Consider the following 24,635-nt stretch of genomic DNA (forward strand, 5'->3'; position numbering starts at 1 on the left):
GAATTTTTGAGAAAATTTGACACCATTAGATTCATCACACCTTGAAGTATTTTTATGAATTTTTTGAGAATTTTTTATTTTTTGAATTCAAATTTAAAATTTGAATTTAGGCCGGTTGGGTACCGGCCGAAACCGGAACCGGACCGGACCGGTTTGACCGGTAACCGGTCAAACCGGACCGGTTCCCACCGGTTAGGTTAACCATGGGTACGACTCACTCCACTTTCCAGCCCCACAGCTGAAAAAATCTTCCTCCGCTCGAGCTCCATGGACGGTGAGTAGAAGGCGGCGACTGCCATGGTGTAGCCGGTGAGCCGTGCCGGCCGGCCTGCAAGAGCCACCACGCCACCTCGACCGCCGCCGGCCACTACTACCTCCATTGCCGCCGCCGCCGCTACCTCCTTCCCCGATGCCGGCCGCCGTCGATTCACCGCCACAACACCTTCCCCTCTCCCTCGGTTCCTTTGGGCCCTCACACGTTCGATTTCTTCGCCGGATCTCCACCTCCGGTCACGACACCATCGCCGCCGCCTTGTCCTCCCTTACCGCTGTCTTCCAGGTCCGTTCAGGCACCTCCACATGCGATTCTTTCTCAGTCTCTCTCTCTCTTTCTCCTCTGATGGGCAACTCCATTCGCGTCGCCAGGACGAGCTCCTCCATGCGAGGTGCACCAGATCGGGCGTGGGCATCCAGATCTACGGCAGCTCGGTCGAGGAAGGCCACATCTACGGCAGCTTGGTCGACAGCGACGGGATCCATGGCCCCGTCTCCTGCTTCGATTCGGTTGACTAGAGTTATTGCCACCGCGGATCTCGCTGTCCCCGTCATGGATGCCTCGCCCACGGGCTTCTCCGCCGCCGCCGGCGAGGCCCCGAACATCTGATGTTGGTAAGCAGTAAGCACTTTCGAATCTTATTCCCCCTTTTCCTCTAGGTCAGGTCATATACTCTCCGGTACAAACCCGTTCGTATTTGCTGCTGTTGTATTGCCCATCCCTGCAAGCTAAGTCTGCTGCTGCTATCTGTTCGTGTTCCCCTTATAGCAAAATAATTAGAGTAGTGTGCTGGCTGTATTCCTTTCCTCTCGTAGTATATTCAATCTGCAGCAGGAATCACGTGGTCTTCAGTATATTCAATCTGTTATTAGATTTGCTTGGTGTATCGTTTTATTTATTCATGGTTTGTTGTAACTTCATGTAAATCCTTGTTATCCAAGGTGATGAAACTGCATATATGATTTGCAGCAATGTACCCCATTACAACTTTGGGGACGCACCTAATTTTACAACTCTAGTAATAGTTGAGTGACATTTATTTCATAGGAACTGCTGCCTTATAGTTTGTGGTCCTTAAGCCATGTTTGGATCCTTTGATTAAGTTTTGTCCAAAATGTTCAGAGTTTCCTCTGTTTCATTTCAGTTCACTTTAGTTCAGAATAGCCTTGCTCTCAGAATTTATTTTTATATTTACTTGCCTTATTTCATAGGAACTGCTGCAGCTAACTATATATGTGTCCTTTGATTAAGTTTTGTCCAAAATGTTCAGAGTTTCCTCTGCTTCGGTTCAGTTCATTTTAGTTCAGCATAGCCTTGCTCTCAGAATTTATTTTTATATTTACTTGCAGGCATTTGTTAGAGTTGCACCTGACCATCTCCCTACAATTCATTATCAGAATGTTATAGTTAAAGAAGGTGATCTCTCCCTCAAGTATGATATGCTTTTCTTCCTTGTACAATTGTACTGTGTATGTGGCGTGAAAATAAGTTTTGGTTTAATTATTCTAGTGCATTATAACTGTTGTATTCTCTGTAACAAATAGAGAATACATTAATTTGGACAGCAAAACAACTGATAATGATCAGAAGCTAAGTTTAGTTTGTTAACCAGACTAGCTTCTTTAAATCATTTTGTAATTACTCATTGAGCAGGAGGACTATGAAGTTGCCAGGAAAGTCTTTGGGGGCATCATCAAAATCAAGCCTATGAAGAAAAGAAGGTAGACTATGAATCATATCCCCTTCCCTGTTGCAGCTTCTTGGTTACAGTACAAGTTTTTTTATGAAATTGTGGTGTTACCATTTAAGCTGGTTAAATGACTTCAAAATTCTTTGAATTCATTTGCCAGCTTCCACAACTATAGAGACATTGCCCATTGATCAGATAGTCTCTTGTATTAAGTTGGAGCTTTTGCCACTGTTAAAACTACTTCTTGATCAGATAGTCTCCGTGTAGCATTTTTAGTCATATAGGTAAGTCGAAAGCAGCACACACATATGTATCTTATTGGCAATATGGAATAGTGTGTTGTTCTGCAAATATCAAAACTCCTAGTCCTGTTTGCTGAACGACTTTCTCTTGAAAGTTTTAAATTTTTGTTCATGATTCCGATGTTTGCAGCATAAAGCCCTTCATAGGGTGCTTGCAGAGGTGAGAGGTTGGAGAACCTAGTGGAGTGGTGAATCTAAGTGTTGCTTCACAGGTAGGGAAGTTTTTGCTATTTCAGCTACTTGCCATTTTTGCCCTGAACTTTCCATTATCCGTTGTGAGTGTGATTAGGCCACTTGTTTTAGACAACTGCTGAAAACACTATAATGGTGTCAAAATTTTGTGCTCATATAGCTAATGGCCGTTTTCAGTATATGCTTATAATGATGATTAATAATAGCAGTCCTAGCTGCTGTTCTGAAACTCTGCACTTGCAGGTCACAACTCTGTATAGAATTGATTTCTCAGGAAGAAGGGAGCACACAGTTAGTTAGCTGATGATGTCAGTTGTAAGATAGCATTCTTTATTTTAGCCATGACCAAAGTTCCTCTATCTGACTAAGCAATGCATCTCATGTCCTCACTTGGAGACTATCTAGTTACATTATCCGAATGTATTTGTGTGTGATAGTCTTAACATTACTTGGATCAGATGATGTAGCTGCTGCTATATAGAAGATAGCTCCCCACATGATGGTTTCACATTATCTTGCACAATGTATTTGTAGACTTTTTGGATTTGCACTTGCAAAGTTACAATGGATTTGTGATGTATAACCTGTGTATCCAGCTTGACTTTAGAGAGAGTAACATATGTATGACTTCAACAGATTGTGTAAGTGTATCTGCAATGTATATATATGGATAGAACCTATGTATTTATGATGCATGTAAGATATATCTCATTTCCCTTTTTTTGTTTTTTTAACTCTTCATCATAGACATGTTTTCCTACAGCCACGTCGTAGATGCGTTTTAACTAGCCGCGTCTCTGATGACCCACATCGGAGACGCCGCGTCTCCGATATGGGTCATCAGAGACAAGGGTTTACTAGACGCGTCTCTAGTGTAGACATATCACAGATGCTATGTAAGTGACGCGTTTTTTTCGTGTCACTAATAACTATTTAGACACATCTCTAATAAGGTGTTTTCACAAAGTGCAAGTTGACATCAATTTATTGCTAATTTGAATTAAATTGCAATGGTGGCAGGTTATGAACAACACAACCATCCCAGGGACTTCACATTCAGCACCGCCTATCCCTTAGGTGTAATAATGGGGTATTTCTGTTTGAATAGAATCCAATGAAATCATAATTGATCTCAGATAAATAACTTCTAAAGAGTCGTTTATGTTAAGATACAGTAGCGCTTCTGTACTAATATGTAGTTATGTATTATACATGAGAAATAATTGTGTTGTACCATATATCTACTAACATTTTCAATTGCCATGTTGATGCTAAATTTATATGTATTAATGACATCCTACCTTGACTTAATGATGGTAGGCGCGTACTCGTAGCATATAAGAACCCGTAGCAGCAGCAGCGCACGGGCATTTATGCCAGTAAAAGATAATATAAACTGAATTTCCGGTTTATTTTCTTCAAACGAAGGCCGTCCACCTCAAACGTTTCTTCCCCAAAATTCCAAATCTACCATCCCAAACCCTAAACCACACAATCCGCGCTGCAATGCTCCGCCGCCGCCGCGCCCCGCTCCTCCTCGCCGCCGCCGCGGCGGGTGTCGCGCTGGCGACTGCCTCCCCGTCCGGCGACAACGGCCGAAGCGTTGCCTCCACGCTCCGGCACGGCGTCGCCCGCTCCTCCCGTGCCGTCTACACGGTTCGCCCTCAGCGCTAGATACTGCTCCTCCCCGTTGTTGTTCCTCCAGTGGTCCGAAGCCTGCTCTTGCTCAATTTCCCGGCGGTTGGTTGTCACTGTGTCACAGATTGGGTTCGTGGTGGCGGATTACAAGTACTCCCTGAGGGGGCTGGATTCTGGGTCGGCGGATTACCGGGTTAAGCTCTCTGAGGTATGGATTTGCCCGGATGCGACGTAAGCTTGTTGTATAATTGATCAGTTTTTTCTTAATGTGGTAGCTAAGTAGGGCTAGAGACATTAAAGTTGTCTAGTACTATTGCATATGGAAACGGGAACATAACTTATTTTTGTATTCCGTAAAGTTCACTTTTAGAGAACATTGTCACATGGTAGCCTTTCTGCGCTGTCTAATGGGCCTCTGCAACATTAGAGGAATCAACTGACTCTGGTCTCCTTAGCTATTTGGATCACAAATTCAAAATCTTTCCTTAGTAGCAGACAATATAATGCAAATGCTTGCTTGTTCTTTATGTCAGTGACCTTTTTGATCCAATTTTAGTTATTTATATGCTCTGCTTATGCAATTAGTGTACCATTTTAGAACACGAAAGTTCATATTACTATACCCTGACCTCCTTGTTCCTCAGAAACTAAGTTCTGCAAAATGTGGGTGATCTGATGCACTTAGATAGACACATTATGCAAATTCACTACTCATTTGAGTTAGCATGCCATAGTGGCCTTCTCTTTTACTACAGCTGTACCCTACTACCCTGTGATCAATATCCAGTGTTTCTCATGCAATTAGTAGTTGCCAGAGTACACAGATGATTATAGATCCCATGAAGCCTTAAATGATTTGTTTTTCTTTGCTAGGTTCATCTGCGTTCAGCGAAAAAGCTACTTAAACTATGTGAAGTGAATGGAGGGTTTTATGTAAAAGCTGGTCAATATGTTTCATCACTAAGACAAGTACCAAAGGAGTACTCGTCAACTCTCTCCTGCTTGCAAGATCAGGTTCACTGTTAGCTGCTCCCTCAATGACAGTGTACACACATGACTTTGCTTTGTTATTTACTATGTTTTTTTCCCAACAACTCAGGCAACTCCATCCAAGTTTCAAGATATAAAAATCGTTATAGAGCAAAATTTTGGCAGGAGATTGCATGAAATGTAAGTATTGAATTTCGTGATTGATTTTCTTAGATTGGTTGTATATATATTGTCAATACATATAGTGAAAACAGAATTTTCATAGGTTGGCTGTTGTGTCTACCATAGTGTGGGTTCTGTGTTCCACTTCGATCATTTCATTCAGCCTGTATTGAGTGTTCTTGCCAGCTTCTTCCTTGTGTATCATACTACCATCATAATTCACAGTATACTTAAGGCGGAATAGCTGATTTTGTTCTCAAACTTTCAGTGAAGGGTTAATTTCGTACCTAAACTACCAAAATGATCGTTTTTAGTCCTCAAACTTTTCCATGCAGCTCAATTCAGTCCTTCGTCGTATGTGTCTTGACACATTGGTGCGCCATGTCATCATCCAAGTGTTCCTATTTTTTAGCAGCAACATATATTGGTTCACACACACTTATAAAAGATAACACAACAAAACTTTAGCTTCTATCTACATGATTATTTTTTTTAAAAAGGAAACTTTTGTGTTTCTTGATCAAATCACTTCCTTAAAAAATGTACGTCATTTTATTTTCGTAAAGGTGAAACTTCTATAATGACCAAATTCATAGAAATGCTGACTTTTTTGTGAACCATAGCTGACTAGATGTGACGAAGCGTGCCAACATGACATGGCACATTGGACGAAGGACTAAATTGAGCCGGATGGAAAAGTTTGAGTACTGAAACAGTCGTTTGAAAGTTTAGGGATGAAATTGAGCTTCGGCTGAAAGCTTGAGGACTAAATCGACTATTCAGCCTTAATAATAATAAGGAAAAGATTTGGCTGTTTTTTACATTAACTTGGATTTTGGAGTAGTGAAATGAGCCTTTGCCATGTCCATGACATTAACATCATTTGAAGGCTTGAAATTGTGAATACACAAAGCATTGTGTTTTAGTTCATACTTTTATGTGGTTTTCTGTAGTTAGGTGCTTAATAATCCATAAATAGCTTATTGTATGGAAAAATCAATCTTAAGGTTTAATATGTGAGTATCAGATTCCTGGAATTTGACGAACATCCGATTGCTGCTGCATCAATTGCTCAGGTTCATCGAGGTCGATTGCATGACAATCAAGATGTAGCTGTCAAGGTGAAATCCTTGTTAAACTGTGTCAATTTCTGCTCCATTTTTCAAACGATGTATTGTTATGTCAATGAATATATCATCATTCTGGTTGCTAACTATCCTAAAAAGAGCCAAAGGAAATTTCACAGGAGATGTTACATGGCATATCTACCCTTGTTTTATACTATGACCTACCAAATTAATCTATGTGGATACAATGTGACTACCCTTGTTTTAGAAGGGTGTGCATTTGTGGAATAGCTTTTCACTTTTAGAATACCCTTAGAATTACCAGTTTCATTCTTTAGTTATCGGCCAATTTTATGGTGTGCATTGTACATTTTGAAGTCACGATAGTTTTGTTTTCTCGAACATGCAGGAGAGCTGTGTATTATTGTTTAAGAAAGTCACAATATTTCGTAAAGACCAGAAGTTAATTGGAAATCGATATCACTTTAAACAGGTGTTAATTGTTACCTTCAATCATTATTTAGACAAGTACCTTTAAAAAGTTTGAATGGAGTAAAACTTGTTTCAAACTGAAGCAGCTGAGCACTAGAACATGAATCCTTCATCAGTATTGCTTTGAGTAGAAAATTCATCAAATACATTTAAGTATAAATCCACAGCTAACTTGGCCTATATGGCTCAACTCTCGCTTGTATGTATGTTTAATCTGACATTGATAGAAGTGTAGAATTGTTAGTAACAAGATATAACTGCATATTCTTTTCATTTTGTTGGCCTCAGTTTTGCTGTGAGCAAAACAGCATAACTTAGTTTGTTCAGAGTTTAGAAAAAAGCCTGCAGAAACCATTCCTCTTTAACTTATGCATAGATTAACGCTCATTCTACCATATATACATGTAAATCTGCTTGAATTATTGTTATATCTATATTAACATAGTATTGGGCTTTCATACAAACCTTTGTGACATCTAGGTTCAGTATCCTGGATTGGAGCAGCGAATGAAGATAGACATCATGACAATGTCTTTCTTGTCAAAATCAGTCTCTTGGGTATGTTAAATACAGCAAATTTTGGTTTTCCCTTTATTGTGCAAACATTTACCACTGTTGCATCTAATCCATCTTGTGTGATAAAATCATGACTTTTACTCCAAGTCTACAACATACTATAAGAAGAGCAGTATTCATTGACTGGTAGTTCAGGTACAATCTTTCGTGCATTTAAGATCTAGATAAAGGAAAACTCTAAGTGCTACTTCTCTGTGGCAACATTAATGAAAGAAACTGATGCAATCCTAAGCAAGACTTCATTTACACTGAATGAATAGATGGTAGCAGGTAATGTTGTGAATGGGTGAATTAGCCTTAGCCTTTTAGATGGCAGTTGCTAGTGGAGTTCTGTTATGGTCGACCAAGTATCTCGGAGAAGAAGCCGTGACCGTGACTGAAGCCCAAGCCAACATCAGTGATCAAGACGTGGAGCAAGCGACGCTCCAGTCAGTTATCCTTTTATTTCAAATTTGTAATCGTAGTCAGTTAATGTAATGGACCTATATGTATTGTACTAGATCTAATGAGGAGTTACGCTAGAGATCATTCTGATCTCTCGGCGCCCTTGTGCCTCTCGCAACCCTCGCTTCCGTGTTCGTCCGTCTCCGCAGGACGCCGGCCGTCAGGACGGCGCTCCAGCCTCGTCGCCGCCGGGAGCCGAAGCCCCGACCACCTACATCGCACGGCTACTTCCTCCGGCGAGAGATCAACCCTGACAATCTGGTATCAGCGTCCTTTCCGATGGCTGGGAACCAGTCCGCCTCCGCCTCCGTCCCTCCGCCCGCGTCCAACGCGCCGCCGTCAACCACAACCGCGTCCACTGCTCCGCCACAAATCGCCGCTGCAATAACCGCGCCGCCACATGCCGTCAACCCCCCCGCCTCGATTCTGCCTTCGATTGGACCCAGCAACGCCGCTCCAACCGCCGCCCCCGGGTCAATCGACACATTAACATCGGCGATCTACGGGCTGCAGAGACAAATGGGTCAGTTTGCATCTCGTCTCTCTGAAATTGAAGGCCGCTCATCGATTCCCCGGGATCCATCGCCATCTTGGTCCTCTGGTCTCAGTTTCTCCTTGCCCACGCCGCCGCCATTCAGCACACCAGATGGCATGCCCAGTTTCGGCGGGATTCCGTCCCCGCCTGCGACTTCCGTTGTCGTCCATTCTGCCCGTTCCACCCAACCAATTCCCATTACACAAATTCCTTTCCCACATTCACCATCGCCCATTCCACAAATGCCTAACCCTGCTTCGCTATTCCACAATGATGATGATCCTGATAATGCCATGGCAGTTCCCAGATATCACAAACTTTCTTTTCCTACGTTTGATGGAAAGGAAGATCCCCTTGGCTGGTTGAACCGATGTGAGCATTTCTTTCGTGCTCAACATACTCGTGAATGTGATAAAGTTTGGCTTGCTTCCTTCCATCTAATCAGTGTGGCACAACATTGGTTCTATATGCTTGAACGTGACGCCGGCGATATCGCCGCCATCAATTGGCCCATGTTCAGATCTCTTTGTCACCAACGCTTTGGACCTCCACTCGGCACTAATCATTTGGCTGAGCTAGCTCGTCTTCCATTCCGGGACTCAGTTGCTGACTATCAGGAAGCGTTCCAGGCCCGCATGGCGCATGCCGGGTATCTTGCTCCCGCTCAACAAGTTCAGTTATTCACTGGTGGACTCCCTGATCCACTCCGCACTGATGTCGAACTCCAAGCGCCTCCTGATCTCCAACGCGCCATGGCCCTGGCACGGGCGTATGAACGTCGTGCGACGACTGCTCCAGCGCCACAAGGTCGTCCACCTCGTTCATCACCAACAACGCCGCTGGTCTCTGCAACTACTTCGGCCGCTGCGACCTCGCCTGCATCCTCCACAGCGGCTCTTGCAGTACCGCCGCGCCAGCTTCGTCACCTTACTCCCACAGAGATGGCTGAACGCCAGCGCCAAGGTCTGTGTTATAATTGTGATGAACCATACATCCATGGTCACAAATGCCAACGGCTCTTTTTCTTGGAAGTATCTGATTTTGAGGAACCAGACCAGCAAGTTCATACAGGTGACGCCACATCAGATGAGCGGCCACCACTCATTTCTCTCCATGCCGTCAAAGGCATTGGTTCTGCTGATTGCATGCAAGTGAAAGTAGGTATTGGCAACCATCAGTTTACTGCTCTGCTAGATTCTGGGTCTACCCATAATTTCATCAGTAGTGCTGCTGCTCGACATGTTGGTCTCAGTTGCACAGCCAATCGAGGTGTCAATGTCATTGTGGCCAATGGTGAACATGTTGCTTGCACTGGTCTCGCACAGGACGTTGCAATCCGTATTGGCGACGAATTTTTCTCAGTGGATTGTTATACTTTCCCTTTGGACTGCTATGATATGGTGCTTGGGGTATCCTTCCTTCGCACTTTAGGACCAATTTTATGGGACTTTGATGATCTTTGCATGGCATTCGGGCACCACGGCAAACGTGTTCTCTGGAAAGGCATTGGTTCTTCAGGCTGGGATATTCCATTGACCAGTCGTCTTCGTCTCCACACCATCCAAAAGGAAGATCAGCCGCTTCTTGATGACCTGCACCTGTTGCTGTCCGACCCTACAGCCAATGGAGTAGCCATGGATGCAGAACAGGTTTCAGCAGTATCCAAGTGGCCTCAACCAGTCTCTGCTCGTACCCTCCGAGCACCTTCCTTTCAGTTGTTTGCTGACCTTCAACAGGAACTTCAGAGTGATAATCAACTCAACCTTCCTGAGGGCCTCATCAAGTGCGGCAATCGTGTTTACATCCCGGCCACCTCGTCCACACTTCAGATAGTTCTACAGTTTGCACCACCCGCCAGTGCAACAAAACCGAGCACCCCTCCTTTACCTCCTCTGCAGCATGGTCGTCTCCTCCAAGCTCCTGAACGCGTGCTCCGCTCCCAACTTCAATATGGCGTTTGGTATGTTCCAATCAACTGACAGGACTTCCGGAAGCGGAAACGGCATGGGCGCCGGATCCATTCCACACAGCTCATCCAACATACCAGCTCGAGGACGAGCTGTGTCCCGAGGGAGGGAGAAATGTTATGGTCGACCAAGTATCTCGGAGAAGAAGCCGTGACCGTGACTGAAGCCCAAGCCAACATCAGTGATCAAGACGTGGAGCAAGCGACGCTCCAGTCAGTTATCCTTTTATTTCAAATTTGTAATCGTAGTCAGTTAATGTAATGGACCTATATGTATTGTACTAGATCTAATGAGGAGTTACGCTAGAGATCATTCTGATCTCTCGGCGCCCTTGTGCCTCTCGCAACCCTCGCTTCCGTGTTCGTCCGTCTCCGCAGGACGCCGGCCGTCAGGACGGCGCTCCAGCCTCGTCGCCGCCGGGAGCCGAAGCCCCGACCACCTACATCGCACGGCTACTTCCTCCGGCGAGAGATCAACCCTGACAAGTTCCAAATAGACTGTGATTCAGTGACCTTCCTTTTTCCCATCGTCTTGTCCATTATGGCCAGTGATTTAAATTGAATTTTCTGAAATCATTTTTTGCTTGGTTCTTATAGTTAATTGAATTTGGCAGTTGGCACTATGGCACTTGGCATGCTTCAAAACATTATTGGCAAATACTTTATCCTTGAGTAGTAGTTGCCATGATTGGACAGGCTGGTATTAGTGGCAATTGGTCCCATCCATGGTACTCCATTGTGGTGATCTTTTATCTTTTTTTAGACAAACATGTTTCATGATCTTTATGACAACCTGATTTCTGTTGATTTAAAGTCTGACATGTACCATGGTGCATTATAAGCAATTCATTGATTGGCAATGCGTAGTTTGTTGCTGGTACTTTATTAATTGAATTGACCATATATCTCATGAATCAATTGCTTTGAGCAGCTAGGACTTTGTGAGTACTGGTGGTACCCACTGTTCCACTGTTCTGTCCTCCGCTGTATTGAGATTAATTGCTGTACCTTTAGGACAAGCGTTCATGATTCAAATGATAATGAAATTCTGTTGATTGGAACCTTAACGTAAATAGCCTCTTCCATTCTAATATACTTTATTGTTTGGCACAATCAAAATGCTGTTTTTCATGTCTGCAGATTTTTCCTGATTATAAATTCGAAAGATTACTAGCTGAATTTGAGAAATCCATGTCAATGGAGCTTGGTAAGTGCTTCAATGTTCCTTTTGTGTAACTTAACTATTATTTTGATGAATGATTTCTGAGAACCTCCTATGTAGTTTTATATCTGTTTGATTATTTTCTTTTGTATAATCTGGAGGCACTACTAAAAGCCATTTATTTATTTTTCTTGAACCATAGTTTTGCATATTTCAGTTGTCGTTTCTGTTAATTTTTTTATAACCTTTTCAGAAAATAAAAGAACAATAGTCTTGTGTACAGATAAATATGTTAACATGGCAATACTTATAAAAAGAAAGATAATTTTTAGTGCTTTCCCTTTCCTGTTTTTTTTTGCATGATGAGTTTAAAAGTTAAACTATGTCCTTATTCTTCATGCAGTTCTCTATGCTTGTGGATTGAACTTTTTTGTTGTGTGTCATTCATTTAGACCATCTGTCGAAATTCTCTTTAGGTCTGTCTGATGTTCTAAAATTAACTGAGTATGTGATTTTGTATTATGGAGATAACTCTGCGACGTTCATTTACAGATTTTACTCTAGAGGCTAAGAATTCCGAGAGAACAGCCAACTGCTTCCGGAAAAAAAGTGTCATTAAAGTGCCTTATGTGTTCTGGGTATGAGCCTTATGAAACTTATCATGTTTTCTGTGTCTTGCTTTTTTAAAGCATAAACTGATTGAGCTTTTAAATCAATTATTGGCAGTCAAATCATGTTGTGTAAAACATACCCTTACCCCACAAAACATGCACAGCCATACGCGGAAAATCACAAACAGCCAACAAGAACATGAACCAGACAACCAGTATGTAGAGAATGTCTGGGGTGTGACTTATGCTTTTACATTTTAAAATTTAATTACGATGTGAATTATCTAGCTTTTTGTATGGCAATTTGTGACAATAACGTCTCTGTTGCAGCAACTGACAACCAGAGAGGTTTTGACGATGGAATTTTGTTATGGGCACAAGGTAAATAACTAATCCTTAGGCCTTGTTCATACAAGTTATTTGTGCATCTTCATCTATCAGTGTGTTTGTTGTGGAATTTCAATGATCTCGTTATGTAATCTCTAGCTTGTTTAATCAGCTAAACACTTTGCCAAAAATGTGAAAACCATTAAACCACACATTCTCCTTTACATACTCTAAAGATAATGCAAAAGAAATTAGTCAACTACTAATAAGGAGAAGTACCATTGACCCCTTTAGTTCTTCTGCTGTGACAGGTTAATGACTTGGATTTCCTGAGGAGAGCAAATATTAGTCCTACAAAGGTTCGCAGCTGAATTGTGACACTAGTATATTTTCAATCATAAAGTGACATTGAAGGCTTTCTTATGTGTATACACATCACAAACGTGACAAAAATGCTACAGAACTTGCTAGATTCGAGCTTTCTGAAAGCTGCTCAGCCTTCATTAAGTTTGTTAAGATCACACACTAGCTGGTTCACAAATAACTTGCTGAGGGAAAGACCGGGAATATACTTCTGCACTCTTCCAATAAACTCTCTCAGTCCTGTCGCATAGACTAGAAGTGGTCTGCAAATGTTCCCTTTATGAAAATTGTGTTAACTCAGAGTCCTTTCTCTCGTCTAGTACCATGTCAAGTTCATACTTTCATGCAACAAGTAACCCAAAAATTTGAGTTGTTACTTGTTAAAGATATAATCTGTGTGCCAATATAAGAAATGAAATATTATGTGTTACGTTCTCTAGTTCTGTATAATCATTCTCATGTACTTCAGCCAGAATTTGTACAGCGCTGGTGATAGTATCATACAGGCAAACACTCATTGTGATTGTAACTTGCAGTGCTTGTTGCTTAACCACGTAGTCCCTGTGTTATTGAGTTATTCTGGTAAAAAAGGGGGGTTTTGTTTTGTATTAATGTACATGAGCACACATAACACATGTTAATCAAATGCTTATAGTCACCATTCAGGGTTGTACTTCCTGAAAGCATGATACCATTTGGAGTTCTGAACCATGCACCATAATGGTTTCTTATATTTCGTCGTATATTTCTCTACAACTATTTTCTGTTTGTACTTAGCACAGAATTTTGTTCAACTGCCTCTATTTCAGGTTTATTTTCTCATGCATGTTGTATTTACCTTCCAGGTAGCTAAGGCTTTAATTGAACTGTTTGGTGAAATGGTATTTGTACATGGTTTTGTCCATGGTGATCCACATCCAGGAAATATATTAGTTTCTCCTCAAGGCCATGGAAAATTTTCACTAGGTACTCATTTTGCTCTTGAGCATGGTATTTTTCTACTTGTCTATAATCACATTGCAAGCATGAGTGTATAACTATGCATCTTGCAAACAGTAGTGAAGAAATACTACATTATTATAATATTATTATGTTCCAGCTCTTCAGGAATGAACATCTGAAACTCCCATCAAATTTTAGTTTTCATAGGACCTCTCCTTGCCCGGTAGGTTTCGTCAGGCTTGTGCTACTTAACCTGTGTGGTAGTGTGGAACTGTTTGCTTAAAAAGTTGCTCTCCCTACATGTACCATCAAAGTTGCCCTTAATGCATGTGGGAAAATTACCCCAGGCCCCAGTTGGATTCCTTGTCCATGTAGCGTCCCCTGCTAGCCAATGGCTAAGTCAGGCGCGGTTCTGGAACAAACTTGTCGGTTCATAAATAGGAGGTATCGAAATATATGTTTTCTTGGATGAATTGTCTCTGATGGGTATATCACTTACACTTGTTTGTTACTAAATGTTATGAGTTGGTTTTTAATTTGATTATGCAAGCGAAACTTTAGACTGGCATGCATTTTGCTCTACTTGCCCTAATGGTCTTGTTGGTTCACGTGTAACTGGTTTCAGAAACCTCTACTGTATATTAACATTAACATACAAAAACTGGAAAATTGGACATAAATGCATCTTATTTGAACTCTGATAATTTTATGTTCCATCCTTTTCTCTTCTGTTTCTCTTCATTGACAACAGTCACAAGTGTGCTCCTGTAGATGGTCAAGCCACCCATTAAAATAAACCTCTTTGTGTTGACGAATTTCAACAGTATAGGGGGGACTCTTCTACAATGCCTAGTGATTGCAGATGACAGCTTGTGCAATGAGCCCTTTGCTGTTTTTGGAGCGGAGCGCCTATTTAGCTCTTGTTCGAAACATTCCTGTTGATTATAAGATGGGATGTTAAGGTTCCCAGCAAGCAGCAAACATTTATTCTTGTTGGGTTGCTATCCACTTGATAAGATCTTTCTAATGGGATTGGAGGGTGCGAATCAGAGCAATCTGAAGGACGCTGGAGGCGTGTCGTGGAGGACGACTGGCAACGCGAGGAAGGCAGGGGCGCGGGTGGCGGCAGCGGAAGGTTTAGCCTAGGATCCCAAACCCTAATCTTGTGATACCATGAAGGAGAGTAGATTGCGTATAATGGATGGATATATGAGTGCATTGCTTAGGGGGCAAGTAGCCTCCCTTAGAGATAAGGCAAGCCAGGATTATACAATCCTAATCTACCATATCTGGAGATATCCCAATATAACACACTCAAACATTGTATGGAATCAGATCTTTTAGAATTTTTACATCTATGGTTTATGGCTTTTGCAGTTCTGTTAGATCATGGAATTTATAGAGAATTGGACCAAAAGTTCAGATTGGACTATTGTCAGCTGTGGAAGGCCTTGATACTGTTGGATACAAAAAAAATTCTGGAGTTGGGTGAACAGTTTGGTGTTGGCAAATATGCAAAGTACTTTCCTGTAATATTCACAGGCAGAACTCTAGAAAGGTAAGATTTAATTCTCTCATATATACCATGATGGACTAGGTATCATTCTTGAATAAATATGTATGATCAGTCCTTATTAAGAATAATGTGTCATCAGCATTCATAGAGCATCTTTCTTGGGACAGTGATGGGGCATGGGACACTATTATAACTTATCCCATGTCAATGTGAATCAGATGTACATATTTTTAATCATTTGCTTACACAGTGAAGTTTAAACTGAGTAGGGTTAAATCCAATACAAAAAGGAAATTTAAATATCTTCTCTTTTAATAACTATAGATGAATGAAGCCTCGATTGTCTGTTTGATTTACTTTAAGCATTCAACTGGAAGCTACTTAGGAAAACTCCTATATACTATCTTGATTCTTGAACCATAAAATTGCAAAATTTTGATAATGAAATTAAGGTATATGGCGCAATATTACGTTGGTCTATCATGAATTCATGATTGGACCAACATGACATGAATCACGCCATATGACCATGTGTAGAATTCGATCAGTATCCCTTATGTTCTTGGACTTGATGTCATAATCATTCCTGAACTGATCATCATAATGATCAGCAAATCAGCTCTTGGCACACAAATGTCTAGTGAAGAGCAGAGGCGTTTAAAGGAGGACTTGAGCTCTCTGGGAATGGATGACATATCTTCATTTATGGAAGCATTACCAAGAGACTTTTATGTCATACTGCGAACAGAGTAAGGAACTTTTTCTCAGAGCACGTCAGCATGTTATTGTCGTTACCTTCATTCTTGCAGCTTATAAAATCTTTAATCTTGATTTCAGTGGATTACTGAGGTCCATTTTGGGGAATCTAGGGGCGCCACGCCATGTTCGGCTTCTCACTTATGCAAAATGTGCTATACATGGCCTCGAGAAACAGCCCAAACTGGAGTCTGGTATGTCGAAGTCAACTAAACTAAATTTGACTCCTGTTATCATCATCCTGTCCTAGCTAGTCTAATGTATTGGAACTCTGCTATTGTATTCAGGTACAATCAACCAGATGTTCGTGCAAGTAAAAACAAATATCAGCTATCTCCATCTTAGGGTACTTATTGGTAAGGACACCATCATTATCCTGATGTCTCGACTCTGTATAGCGTTTTCTAATCCTGCTTGCTACCTAAACTTTTTCAGAAATAGCGGGATTGTTAGCAAAAGTAAATGATGCCAAGCATAAGGCCATGAACAAACTCAGAAAACTGTTCCAGGAGATCAGTCGAGGTATTCATCTCCTTACGTAATGCCCTGAAGTGTGTCAAGGATGGAAGAGGAAGTATGAAGGAGCAAAATCATAAGTACGATTGCTGGATTGGATCTTGAATCCTTTTTCTAGTGCAAATCATACATCTGTTGTAACGTCAAGGTAGTGTTCTGACAATATGGTTGGAGGCACGTCTTATCTTTTAGGTTGTACCATTCACAGTTCACTCAATGTCTTCGTTCTGTTTAGGTGCAATGGAATGCGAGTGAAGGCAAATTTGCCCTAACAAATGTATCTGAAAACTGCACAAACGAGGTTATAATATCCTTCAAGTCTTTTGTATGGTGTTGATTCTGGATTGTTCCCTTAAATGATCCTGCAAAACTTCAGCCTGCCTCAACAGTGCAAAAATACAATATCGATCACTGCACATTCCATGAAACTCAGAACTAAAAAATAACAAAGGCATTAGCTGTAGCTTAAGCTCTTAAGCTGTTCTAGATTGCCAGGCCTTGGCCATCTTCTTCCCCAGGTATTGAGCAGCAACCGCACCACCAGAGGCAAGCAGCCCAGAAATTGCTTGACGTGCGCTTGAAACCATTACCCGACGCCTCAGGGCCCTTCGCACACAGTTTGCTGCCATGTCCTTTGAAGGGACTACAGTGCATGTTGACATTTCTACAAAAAATACTTCCAGTGAGAATACAGAATCAACAAGGCTAATATGAATGAGGAAAATCCCCACCTTTACCAGGCAATCCATATCTTCCTTGCATTTGCCTTTGGATTGTCCACGGGAGAACAGAGAACAGTTCATTTGTTGTAGATGGACTACAATCCTGTTGATACATGACTCTAAATAGTTAGACGAACATTCAAACCAAGAAAAGTATAGTTCACAAAGCGATGTCAGTTAGCATGAAGCATGACTCTAAATAGTTAAACGGACATTCAAACCAAGAAAATATTTCAGTTGCTAGTTGCTACTATGATGGATATTCACATCAAATTTTCAAGTGATTATGAAAAGTCTTCACAAAGTAAGAAAATGTTAAAGCGAGCACAAGAATATGAGTGGTAGCAAAGGTAAGAAAAATAACATGAATGCTACGGAGGACAACCTTCACCATGTCAAGGCTTGTACTAGGGTAATGAAGTGCACAAGTTGCATTGTTTGCTATATGATGTTACTTCTATTTTCAACCGTATTGACGTGTGGTTCGCTTCTATAGTTTTCTCTTTGAACAAGGCAACAAGCTATGAGCATGAACAGAAAGATAATAAACCTGCCAGAAAGTCTTCTGTTGTCCATGGGATGATCTCTTCAGTGGCCCTTCAGCAATATACTCCTGCAAGAGGGGTCTGTACATTGATTGAAATGACTGGAAACTACCCTCAACAATCTTCTTCACCTGATTTACAGTGGTTTAATTGAGCATCAACTCATAAACTAAACAGAATTCCAATAGCATACCGTAATATCCTAAACTTGTAGATAAGAACAAAAAAGAACCACAAAATACAGTAATTTATACGATCTTGGAGCCCAGTATGCAGTTTCAATAAAAACCAATGCAATTGTGCTTAGTGGTATAGAGGGCTAACATGCATTTGTTTTTGGCTAATACCTTGTTTTTGTCTTCTGCAAACAGCATTCTCAAATCACCCATATATGATAGGCTACAGATTTGAGCATATAGGTCATACTGCACAAAGGGGCGTTAAAAAGGTGAAGGATAGAATCGACACAGAATAAATAAAATAATTTATTGTTGCAAACATCAAAGTTGACCCAACCTCAGTGAACTCTTCTGGTAAAAGGAGTAAAGAAGCTGAAGTTGCCATTTCAAGATTTATTGTGTTAAGTTTCCTTATATCCCAGTTATCAACAAGAACATGAACCTACAGAAATAAAAAAAAAGAGCAAACATTAACTCAGCTGATGTCAGCTTCAGACTGCAAGATATGTACTTGCACATAAAAGGAAGTACAAATTTTGGACTGATGCCTCTTTTATAAAGAGGTTGAAGCTAGAAGTCTTCTTCCATTATCTAAAAAAACTTAAAAGGCAGTACAATTGTAGAATGAATAATCTCTATACTTCATAATATACAATTTGAAGCAGTAAAAAGAAATAGGCTAAGTAGTTAAAACAACTATAGTCTGAATCATACAGAGCATGTATACTGCACAGCCACATATCACCGTGAAAATCACAACATAAGCAGCTGGAGACAGTAGAAACTAGTGTAGTGTGATTGCATTTGCGACAAAATAAGGAATCGTTGCCCAGCATAATACAGCAAAGAACAGGGAAATCCATATTCGTACCGGTTTCTGCAGCCGGCCACTGAGGTAGAACCTGTCCCAGGTCAAGACATCCATGGCCAGGTCCTTCATCCTCACCACCCCGTACTTTATCCTCTGCACAACACAACACAGATTTCTTCACCGGGAACTCAATCCAGTGGAACACAATGCAACCGAAGACAAGATGCTGCCATCCATCAGTACCTTGTCTCTCCACTCCACGAACGGGTTGAAGTACACCCCGACACCGACGCGGTCCGCCAGCCCAGTGATCTGACTTGCCAGGACCAAGAAAACCGATCTCTCAGTCGCGTAACTAGCCAACACCAAACCAGGCAATCAACCAAACCAATGAACTAGAAAGATGGTGGTGTGGTTGGGAGGGAGCTTACGGCGCCGGAACCCAGGCACCGCATCCAGCGGGAGTAGTGCGCAGGGTTCCTCTCCAGGTTCTGCACCAACCAAGAACACACACACATTCAGGATCACAATCCATTAAAGAATAAGAATTGTTAGGATTCACCGAACTAGAAGAAGGGAGGTGGGTTGGGGGTGTTCCTAGTACGGTAGTACCTCGGAGTGCCACTGGAGGGGGTCGGCGACGCCGAGGATGTAGTCGACCATGGACGTCCTGTCGGGGCGCGCGTGGAGGAGTGTGGAGCCGTACGCGCAGCAGAAGTCCACCGGCGGGAGGAGGTCGCGGAGCGGGCCGGCCAGCTCCGCCGCCCTCTCCTCCTCCGCCGCCGCGTGCATTTGGGCGCGGGGGGGGGGGGGGGGGGGGGGTGGCGGTGCGAGGAGAGGAGAAATCAGGGAGAGACCGGGATAGCGGAGGAGGCGGGGGGCAAAGGCGGTCGCCGGAGGCAAGAGGGCGGCGGCGGGGGTTTAGACAGAGGGTGGCGATGAGTTCGTTGTGGCGGTGCTGAATCTGGACCGTTGGTAAGAGCCGCCCTCGGTCTGGATTTAGTTTCGAAAAAGGTCAAATTTTGACAAAAAAACAGCTTAAGTATGTTAAATTTACAAAAATAGTATACGGATGCATTCTTATTTAAAAATATGTTCACACGATATTGGATTTGTTTGTGTTTCGAAAGAAAGCAATGGTCACGTTATTTTAAAGACCGAGCCCAAACACATCTACTCCAAAACAGGAGGCTTTTACATGTATACTATTATAAAAGATTGCCCTGACGTTTATACCACTAAAAAGTTTTGGTGATACTTCTGTATCATCGTGTTTTTTGTTTTGACGTCTGTACCATTCCGTCCACATGCTGTTAGAACTTAACGGTCTGCTTATCCTGATAGGTGGGACCAATTTATAGAATTGACCATCTTACCCCTGCAGCTCTATTCCTCTCTCTGGTCGCTTCGTGGCCTCCCCTGCGCGCGGCGAGGGCGGTCGAGGCGAGGCCAGGGCGGCCATGGCGCGCGGCGAGGTGAGGGCGGCCGCGTGGCTAGGGTCGCCCTGGCGAGGACGGCCGGGGCGGCCAGGGAGGCCCTGGCGGCCGCGCCGAGGACGGCTGGGGCAGCACTCCTGGAGGGCCAGGACTTTGCAGAGATGTTCGACGTCGTCGGCGACGGGCTGCTGGTCACGGACACCGCGTCGTGGGTGCGCTAGCGGCACATCGCCGCCACCGTCTTCGGCAACCCCTCGACCACGCCGCCGCTGCCGCCGCCTCACCGGACGGGTTCGAGATCGAGGACGCCACCGAGCACGTCCCCGCCGGCCGTGGCCTGCCACACCGCCACGCGCAGCACCACTGGCCGCGGCGCCATGGCCCTCCCCATCGGGGCCGCGCGCCTCCGCCGCTGCGCAAAGCTCTGCCTCGGCTGGGCCCCCACCGGCGCGGGCCTCCCCCACGGGCTGGACTCCCCTCGCGGGCGAGCCACCACCACCGCCGAGGTCCTCCGCTGCGTGCGAGTCCGGAGAGAGGAAAAGAACGGTGAGGAAGAAGATGACAAGTTGGGCCCGCTAGTCATTGAGAGAAAGAGAGAGTTTAAGCAATTTTTGGCATCAAGGGTATAATGGTCTTTTTGCAGCTCTGTTACCCTCCGTTAGCACCCCTTCCATCCATAATGGTACAGAGATCACAATGAAAAAACGCAATGGTATGAAGATATCACCAAACTTTTTAGTGGTATGGATGTCAGGGCCATCTTTTGTAATGGTATACATGTAAAAGCCTCCCAAAACAGACGGTTGAAACATTTCTGTGCAGCTTTGAAGCAAAATCATTAGAATTCATCTGCAACATCAAAGTGTGACAGACAACATCACTTCAGAATACATATGGCACATCCTCATCCCTAGAAATTAGAAATTCAGATCAGCGAGTATGCAAAACCTCCCAAAATAGTTGCATTGCATCCACACAGACCATTGTGCAAGCACCGGCCATTTCGTTTGTTCTTCTGTAACAGTTGCAAAGTAGATATCATCACAAGTTATAAACGAAATATAAAAAACACATAATACACCGTACACACATCTTTCAGTGAGATGACCATGAGCAAAACCTGGTTACAATTAACAATGGAAGGATACGTGATTGGAGCGGGTTTGTACACTCCACAGCTGCACTACCTCTGTTTTAAAACATCGTGTTTGAAATTATAACAATCACATATTTACTATGAATTACCCCCAAGCCTTGGCGCGCTGGCTGTGATGTTGTCTCCAGGTGAGTGCAAAAGAATTTGATTAGTGACAATAACGCCAAAGGTGCTTGGCTAAGCAGACAGTGCATCGTGAATTAGCTTTTTTGCGATTTCCTTTGAGAGACCCATAACGCTGTCGCTAGAACCAACCTGCGTAAATACAAGTTAGGTCATTTAATAAAAAAATCAAACACAAACGCTCGAAGATCAGCAAGATAAGGAGACTCAAAAACTGACCACTGCTTCAACGAATGGCAGTGTCAATGGATGTTCAAGCAGCAAGCCACCTGCAACCCGAAATACTACTCCCTCATCGATCTAGCAGCAGGCCAGGGCAGAGAAAAACAGCTCAGTGACATAACAAAGTGACAAATATGAAAATGTAAAACTTGTGATAGTAATCCAGGAATTGTTTTGGGTGCTTCAACAATAACTTTTGGGTTCACACTTTGTAAGAAGCGTACAATTCAAATATAAGCTCGTACCAAGTTCTCAATGACCTCATCTGGTATATCGTGGAAATAAACCTGCAGAAGAACAAGGCAAAACTTCCTTACTCAATTATTATCAACAAAAATTACATTTAAGACACACTTAAGACACCAAGTTGGGGATTCTACTTGCTTTTGACAGTATAAATAGGAAGATCTGAATAATTTTCCCTTCCCCCTCCCCCAAATCAGTGCATTCATTTTATATTAAATAAACTTATTGATGGAACCATGTGTCCCCCATGCAATAATAAATTGATCTTAAAAGCAAAAAACATAAAATTGTCTTTATAAAATAATCATTTTGACAAAAAAAAGTGAATTACCTCAGCTTTGTCCAAACTTCCAAGTCTCTTCCCAGTTGTAAGATTAGTTACAACTACAGACCCAACAGTTGACACATGACCACCGGAATAACCTGGAGAAGATTTATGATTCAAATAATAAACAATAGCATTAAACCATTTGGGCTCAGATATTGTGTGGATGAGAAACCTTTCAGGAATTGGCGTGCTTCTTCTTTGGTGGTTGGCTTTTCCCTAATAATTCCTTCATGGACGACCACCTCAAAGTCAACTACAATTCAGTATGCAATCATACAAATGATAACATTCTAGTAATAAAACCATAAAAGAGAGAGATGTTCCACCACATGACCATGGCACACAAATTCCACCTAAAGTAGGAGAGCGCAGGTTAGCAAGACATACTATGTCTGAAGTGATCAGGAGTGTTGGTTGACTGCCTTCTTTCTGGTAATCAGCAATGTTCAATCTGGACATGACAGCATCAGCCTGAAAGATGCTCAAAGTGGTTAATTCCATGCTAGAGGAATAAGCAGTCGGTGCAGAAAAAGTATCTGTGGTCCTATTTGTTTGGGCATTGCTTCAGCTTCCATTTCCACCACAAAAACTAAAAAAAAAATCTGCTTTCAAATAAACAAAATGATTATGGCAAAGCTTGTGTTTCTTATTGCTATGAAATTCCATAATGTAGAACTTTTTTTTTATCGAACACGCAGGAGAGCTGCGCATCTTTATATTAACAGAGGAAAAAAGTCCAATACAACCTCATCACCTTACCTTGGACTAGAGTAAGGGATGCGACTAGAACATAAAAAACTGTTACACCCGAAAGATACAAAAAGGTAATGTAGAACATCAGCTCTTCATAAACATTGCTATTTCAATGTCACAAAAATACATATTTGTCATACATATAGAATACCATATCTAACAACTATCATATTGAAGGCATCAAAGAAGTAGCAAAACTGTCACAAAAGGTCCACAAAAAGTGTCACAGATGATGCAACTATGCACTGCCAAGTGGAGTTATGAAATGAGGTATTGTCACCAATAATTTTTATCTGTTTCCTAACACAACAAAGGAGCTTTCAGTGACATTATAAGGGAAAGTGTACCGATGACTGAACACTTGTCTTTCCCGCCTTTTTGGCACTTAGCTTTACATGGTACTTTTGTCCACTGTAGGAAGCCACAAGGACCCTTGTATGCTTCTATAAATTTAATATAGAGTGTTCAACAATGAATATGAGACCAAAACGAACTCAGCTACATGAAAACAAATACATTCCTGAAAACAAATACATTTTGAGCACATAAGACATATTGAATGATAAAAAAGCATTCAGATAAGTTTTCCCTAAGGTGAGCAACAAAGAGGGGGAAGAAGTAATGTAAGTTGTCAAGCACGTTGAGGAGGGTAGCTTTGGGAAGTGTAGGCATGCCTTTTTTTTTTTTCTGAAACCAGTGTAGGTATGCCTCTTTAACATCATAACATCCAATGAATAAAAAAACGAGCTGCTTTTTTTTTAGAAAAAAATAACTCCTAAACATTGTGTTAAAAAAAAACTAAGGGACACCATCTCAGAACCTAAACTCTGAATGTTTGACTACAAGTCGTACATGGCAGCAAACTTGCAGCGGCTGGCAACACATTTGTAACTGAACCATAAAAAGCATCATATCCACATGGACAACTCAATGGAACTGTACAATCCCCGAACTTCATTGTACTGAATCTACATCGTAGTGCATTCAACAGAGTAAGAATAAAAAGCAGGGAAATGTTAGCCTACCTTGGCCTCGGCAAGAACCATCACCAGGTCGTCAGGATTCTCCCGCCTGATGCTCTTCTCGTCGATGTCCGCAGTCTGGAACCGCACAAAGACAAAAACAAATCTCGTCAGCACTTCGCCGGCAGAAACCGAGCGGCAGGAGCCAAGAAAGCAAACACGACGGCGCACCATGACTTGGAACTCGAGCCCCATCTCCTCGAGGATGTGCTTCCGCGCCACCGACGACGACCCCAGGATCAGCTGCGACGCGGCGAGGCACACCGGCGGTCAGAACGAGCGGAGGAAGAGAAGGGGATTGTTGTTGGATTGAAATCGTTAAAGGGCCGAGGGCGAACCTTGAAGGGCTGCGGGCTGGAGGGCGAGGACGAGGCCGTCGCCATGGGGCTCATGCGCGCGGCGAGGCGGGGGAAGCAGGGGCGCCGCGTCGGCGTCGGCGGGGTCCCGGGAATACCGGGGCGGCGCTGCTGGCAGCAGAGTGCGGCCGCCGCAATCCGAAGCCGGAGCAGGGATGGGATACGGTACGGCGGCATACGGCAAGGGTAGGGTGAGGTGTGCTGCGAAAATTGCA

General features: G+C 42.7%; 3 protein-coding genes and 1 long non-coding RNA gene across 9 annotated transcripts; 2 read left to right on the forward strand and 2 right to left on the reverse strand.

Annotated features, from left to right (window-relative positions):
- Positions 1 to 212: 212 nt before the first annotated feature.
- Positions 213 to 3,178, forward strand: LOC120644653. Of its 2 annotated transcripts, XR_005663875.1 has the most exons (6): positions 213 to 559; positions 646 to 888; positions 1,624 to 1,690; positions 1,928 to 1,995; positions 2,397 to 2,478; positions 2,702 to 3,178. It is a non-coding gene; the product is annotated as an uncharacterized LOC120644653 (long non-coding RNA). The 2 variants fall into 2 exon arrangements; XR_005663874.1 differs by having other exon boundaries at positions 2,397 to 3,178.
- Positions 3,179 to 3,830: 652 nt separating this feature from the next.
- Positions 3,831 to 16,849, forward strand: LOC120644649 (aarF domain-containing protein kinase 1-like). 3 transcript variants are annotated; one of them, XM_039921326.1, is made up of 17 exons: positions 3,841 to 4,114; positions 4,221 to 4,304; positions 4,970 to 5,110; positions 5,196 to 5,266; positions 6,276 to 6,369; positions 6,725 to 6,808; positions 7,288 to 7,365; positions 11,469 to 11,535; positions 12,043 to 12,128; positions 12,432 to 12,482; positions 12,740 to 12,787; positions 13,637 to 13,757; positions 15,111 to 15,291; positions 15,861 to 15,998; positions 16,087 to 16,199; positions 16,293 to 16,361; positions 16,441 to 16,849. In XM_039921326.1, exons 1-17 carry the CDS (start codon positions 3,965 to 3,967, stop codon positions 16,545 to 16,547), a joined length of 1,683 nt encoding a protein of 560 aa, XP_039777260.1. In that variant the 5' UTR covers positions 3,841 to 3,964; the 3' UTR covers positions 16,548 to 16,849. The 3 variants fall into 3 exon arrangements, with proteins under 3 accessions (XP_039777262.1, XP_039777260.1, XP_039777263.1); XM_039921328.1 differs by lacking the exon at positions 12,740 to 12,787 and having other exon boundaries at positions 3,831 to 4,114; XM_039921329.1 differs by lacking the exon at positions 6,725 to 6,808 and having other exon boundaries at positions 3,849 to 4,114.
- LOC120644650 (phosphatidate cytidylyltransferase, mitochondrial-like) lies at positions 16,774 to 19,592 on the reverse strand. 3 transcript variants are annotated; one of them, XM_039921330.1, is made up of 9 exons: positions 19,391 to 19,589; positions 19,210 to 19,269; positions 19,022 to 19,090; positions 18,839 to 18,931; positions 18,305 to 18,409; positions 18,136 to 18,213; positions 17,794 to 17,919; positions 17,253 to 17,346; positions 16,774 to 17,185 (listed from the first exon to the last, which is right to left on the reverse strand). In XM_039921330.1, the coding sequence occupies exons 1-9, from the start codon at positions 19,568 to 19,570 to the stop codon at positions 16,995 to 16,997; spliced, it is 996 nt and encodes a 331-aa protein (XP_039777264.1). In that variant the 5' UTR covers positions 19,571 to 19,589; the 3' UTR covers positions 16,774 to 16,994. The 3 variants fall into 3 exon arrangements, with proteins under 3 accessions (XP_039777264.1, XP_039777266.1, XP_039777265.1); XM_039921332.1 differs by having other exon boundaries at positions 16,824 to 17,185; positions 17,794 to 17,856; positions 19,391 to 19,591; XM_039921331.1 differs by having other exon boundaries at positions 16,830 to 17,185; positions 17,259 to 17,346; positions 19,391 to 19,592.
- Positions 19,593 to 21,037: 1,445 nt separating this feature from the next.
- Positions 21,038 to 24,635, reverse strand: LOC120644652 (7-methyl-GTP pyrophosphatase-like). The gene is made up of 9 exons (XM_039921333.1): positions 24,403 to 24,635; positions 24,236 to 24,307; positions 24,068 to 24,142; positions 22,677 to 22,760; positions 22,462 to 22,531; positions 22,293 to 22,384; positions 21,961 to 22,002; positions 21,713 to 21,793; positions 21,038 to 21,625 (listed from the first exon to the last, which is right to left on the reverse strand). The coding sequence occupies exons 1-9, from the start codon at positions 24,595 to 24,597 to the stop codon at positions 21,548 to 21,550; spliced, it is 789 nt and encodes a 262-aa protein (XP_039777267.1). The 5' UTR covers positions 24,598 to 24,635; the 3' UTR covers positions 21,038 to 21,547.

This window comes from Panicum virgatum, chromosome 8K, assembly GCF_016808335.1.
Source record: "Panicum virgatum strain AP13 chromosome 8K, P.virgatum_v5, whole genome shotgun sequence".
NCBI lineage: Eukaryota > Viridiplantae > Streptophyta > Magnoliopsida > Poales > Poaceae > Panicum > Panicum virgatum.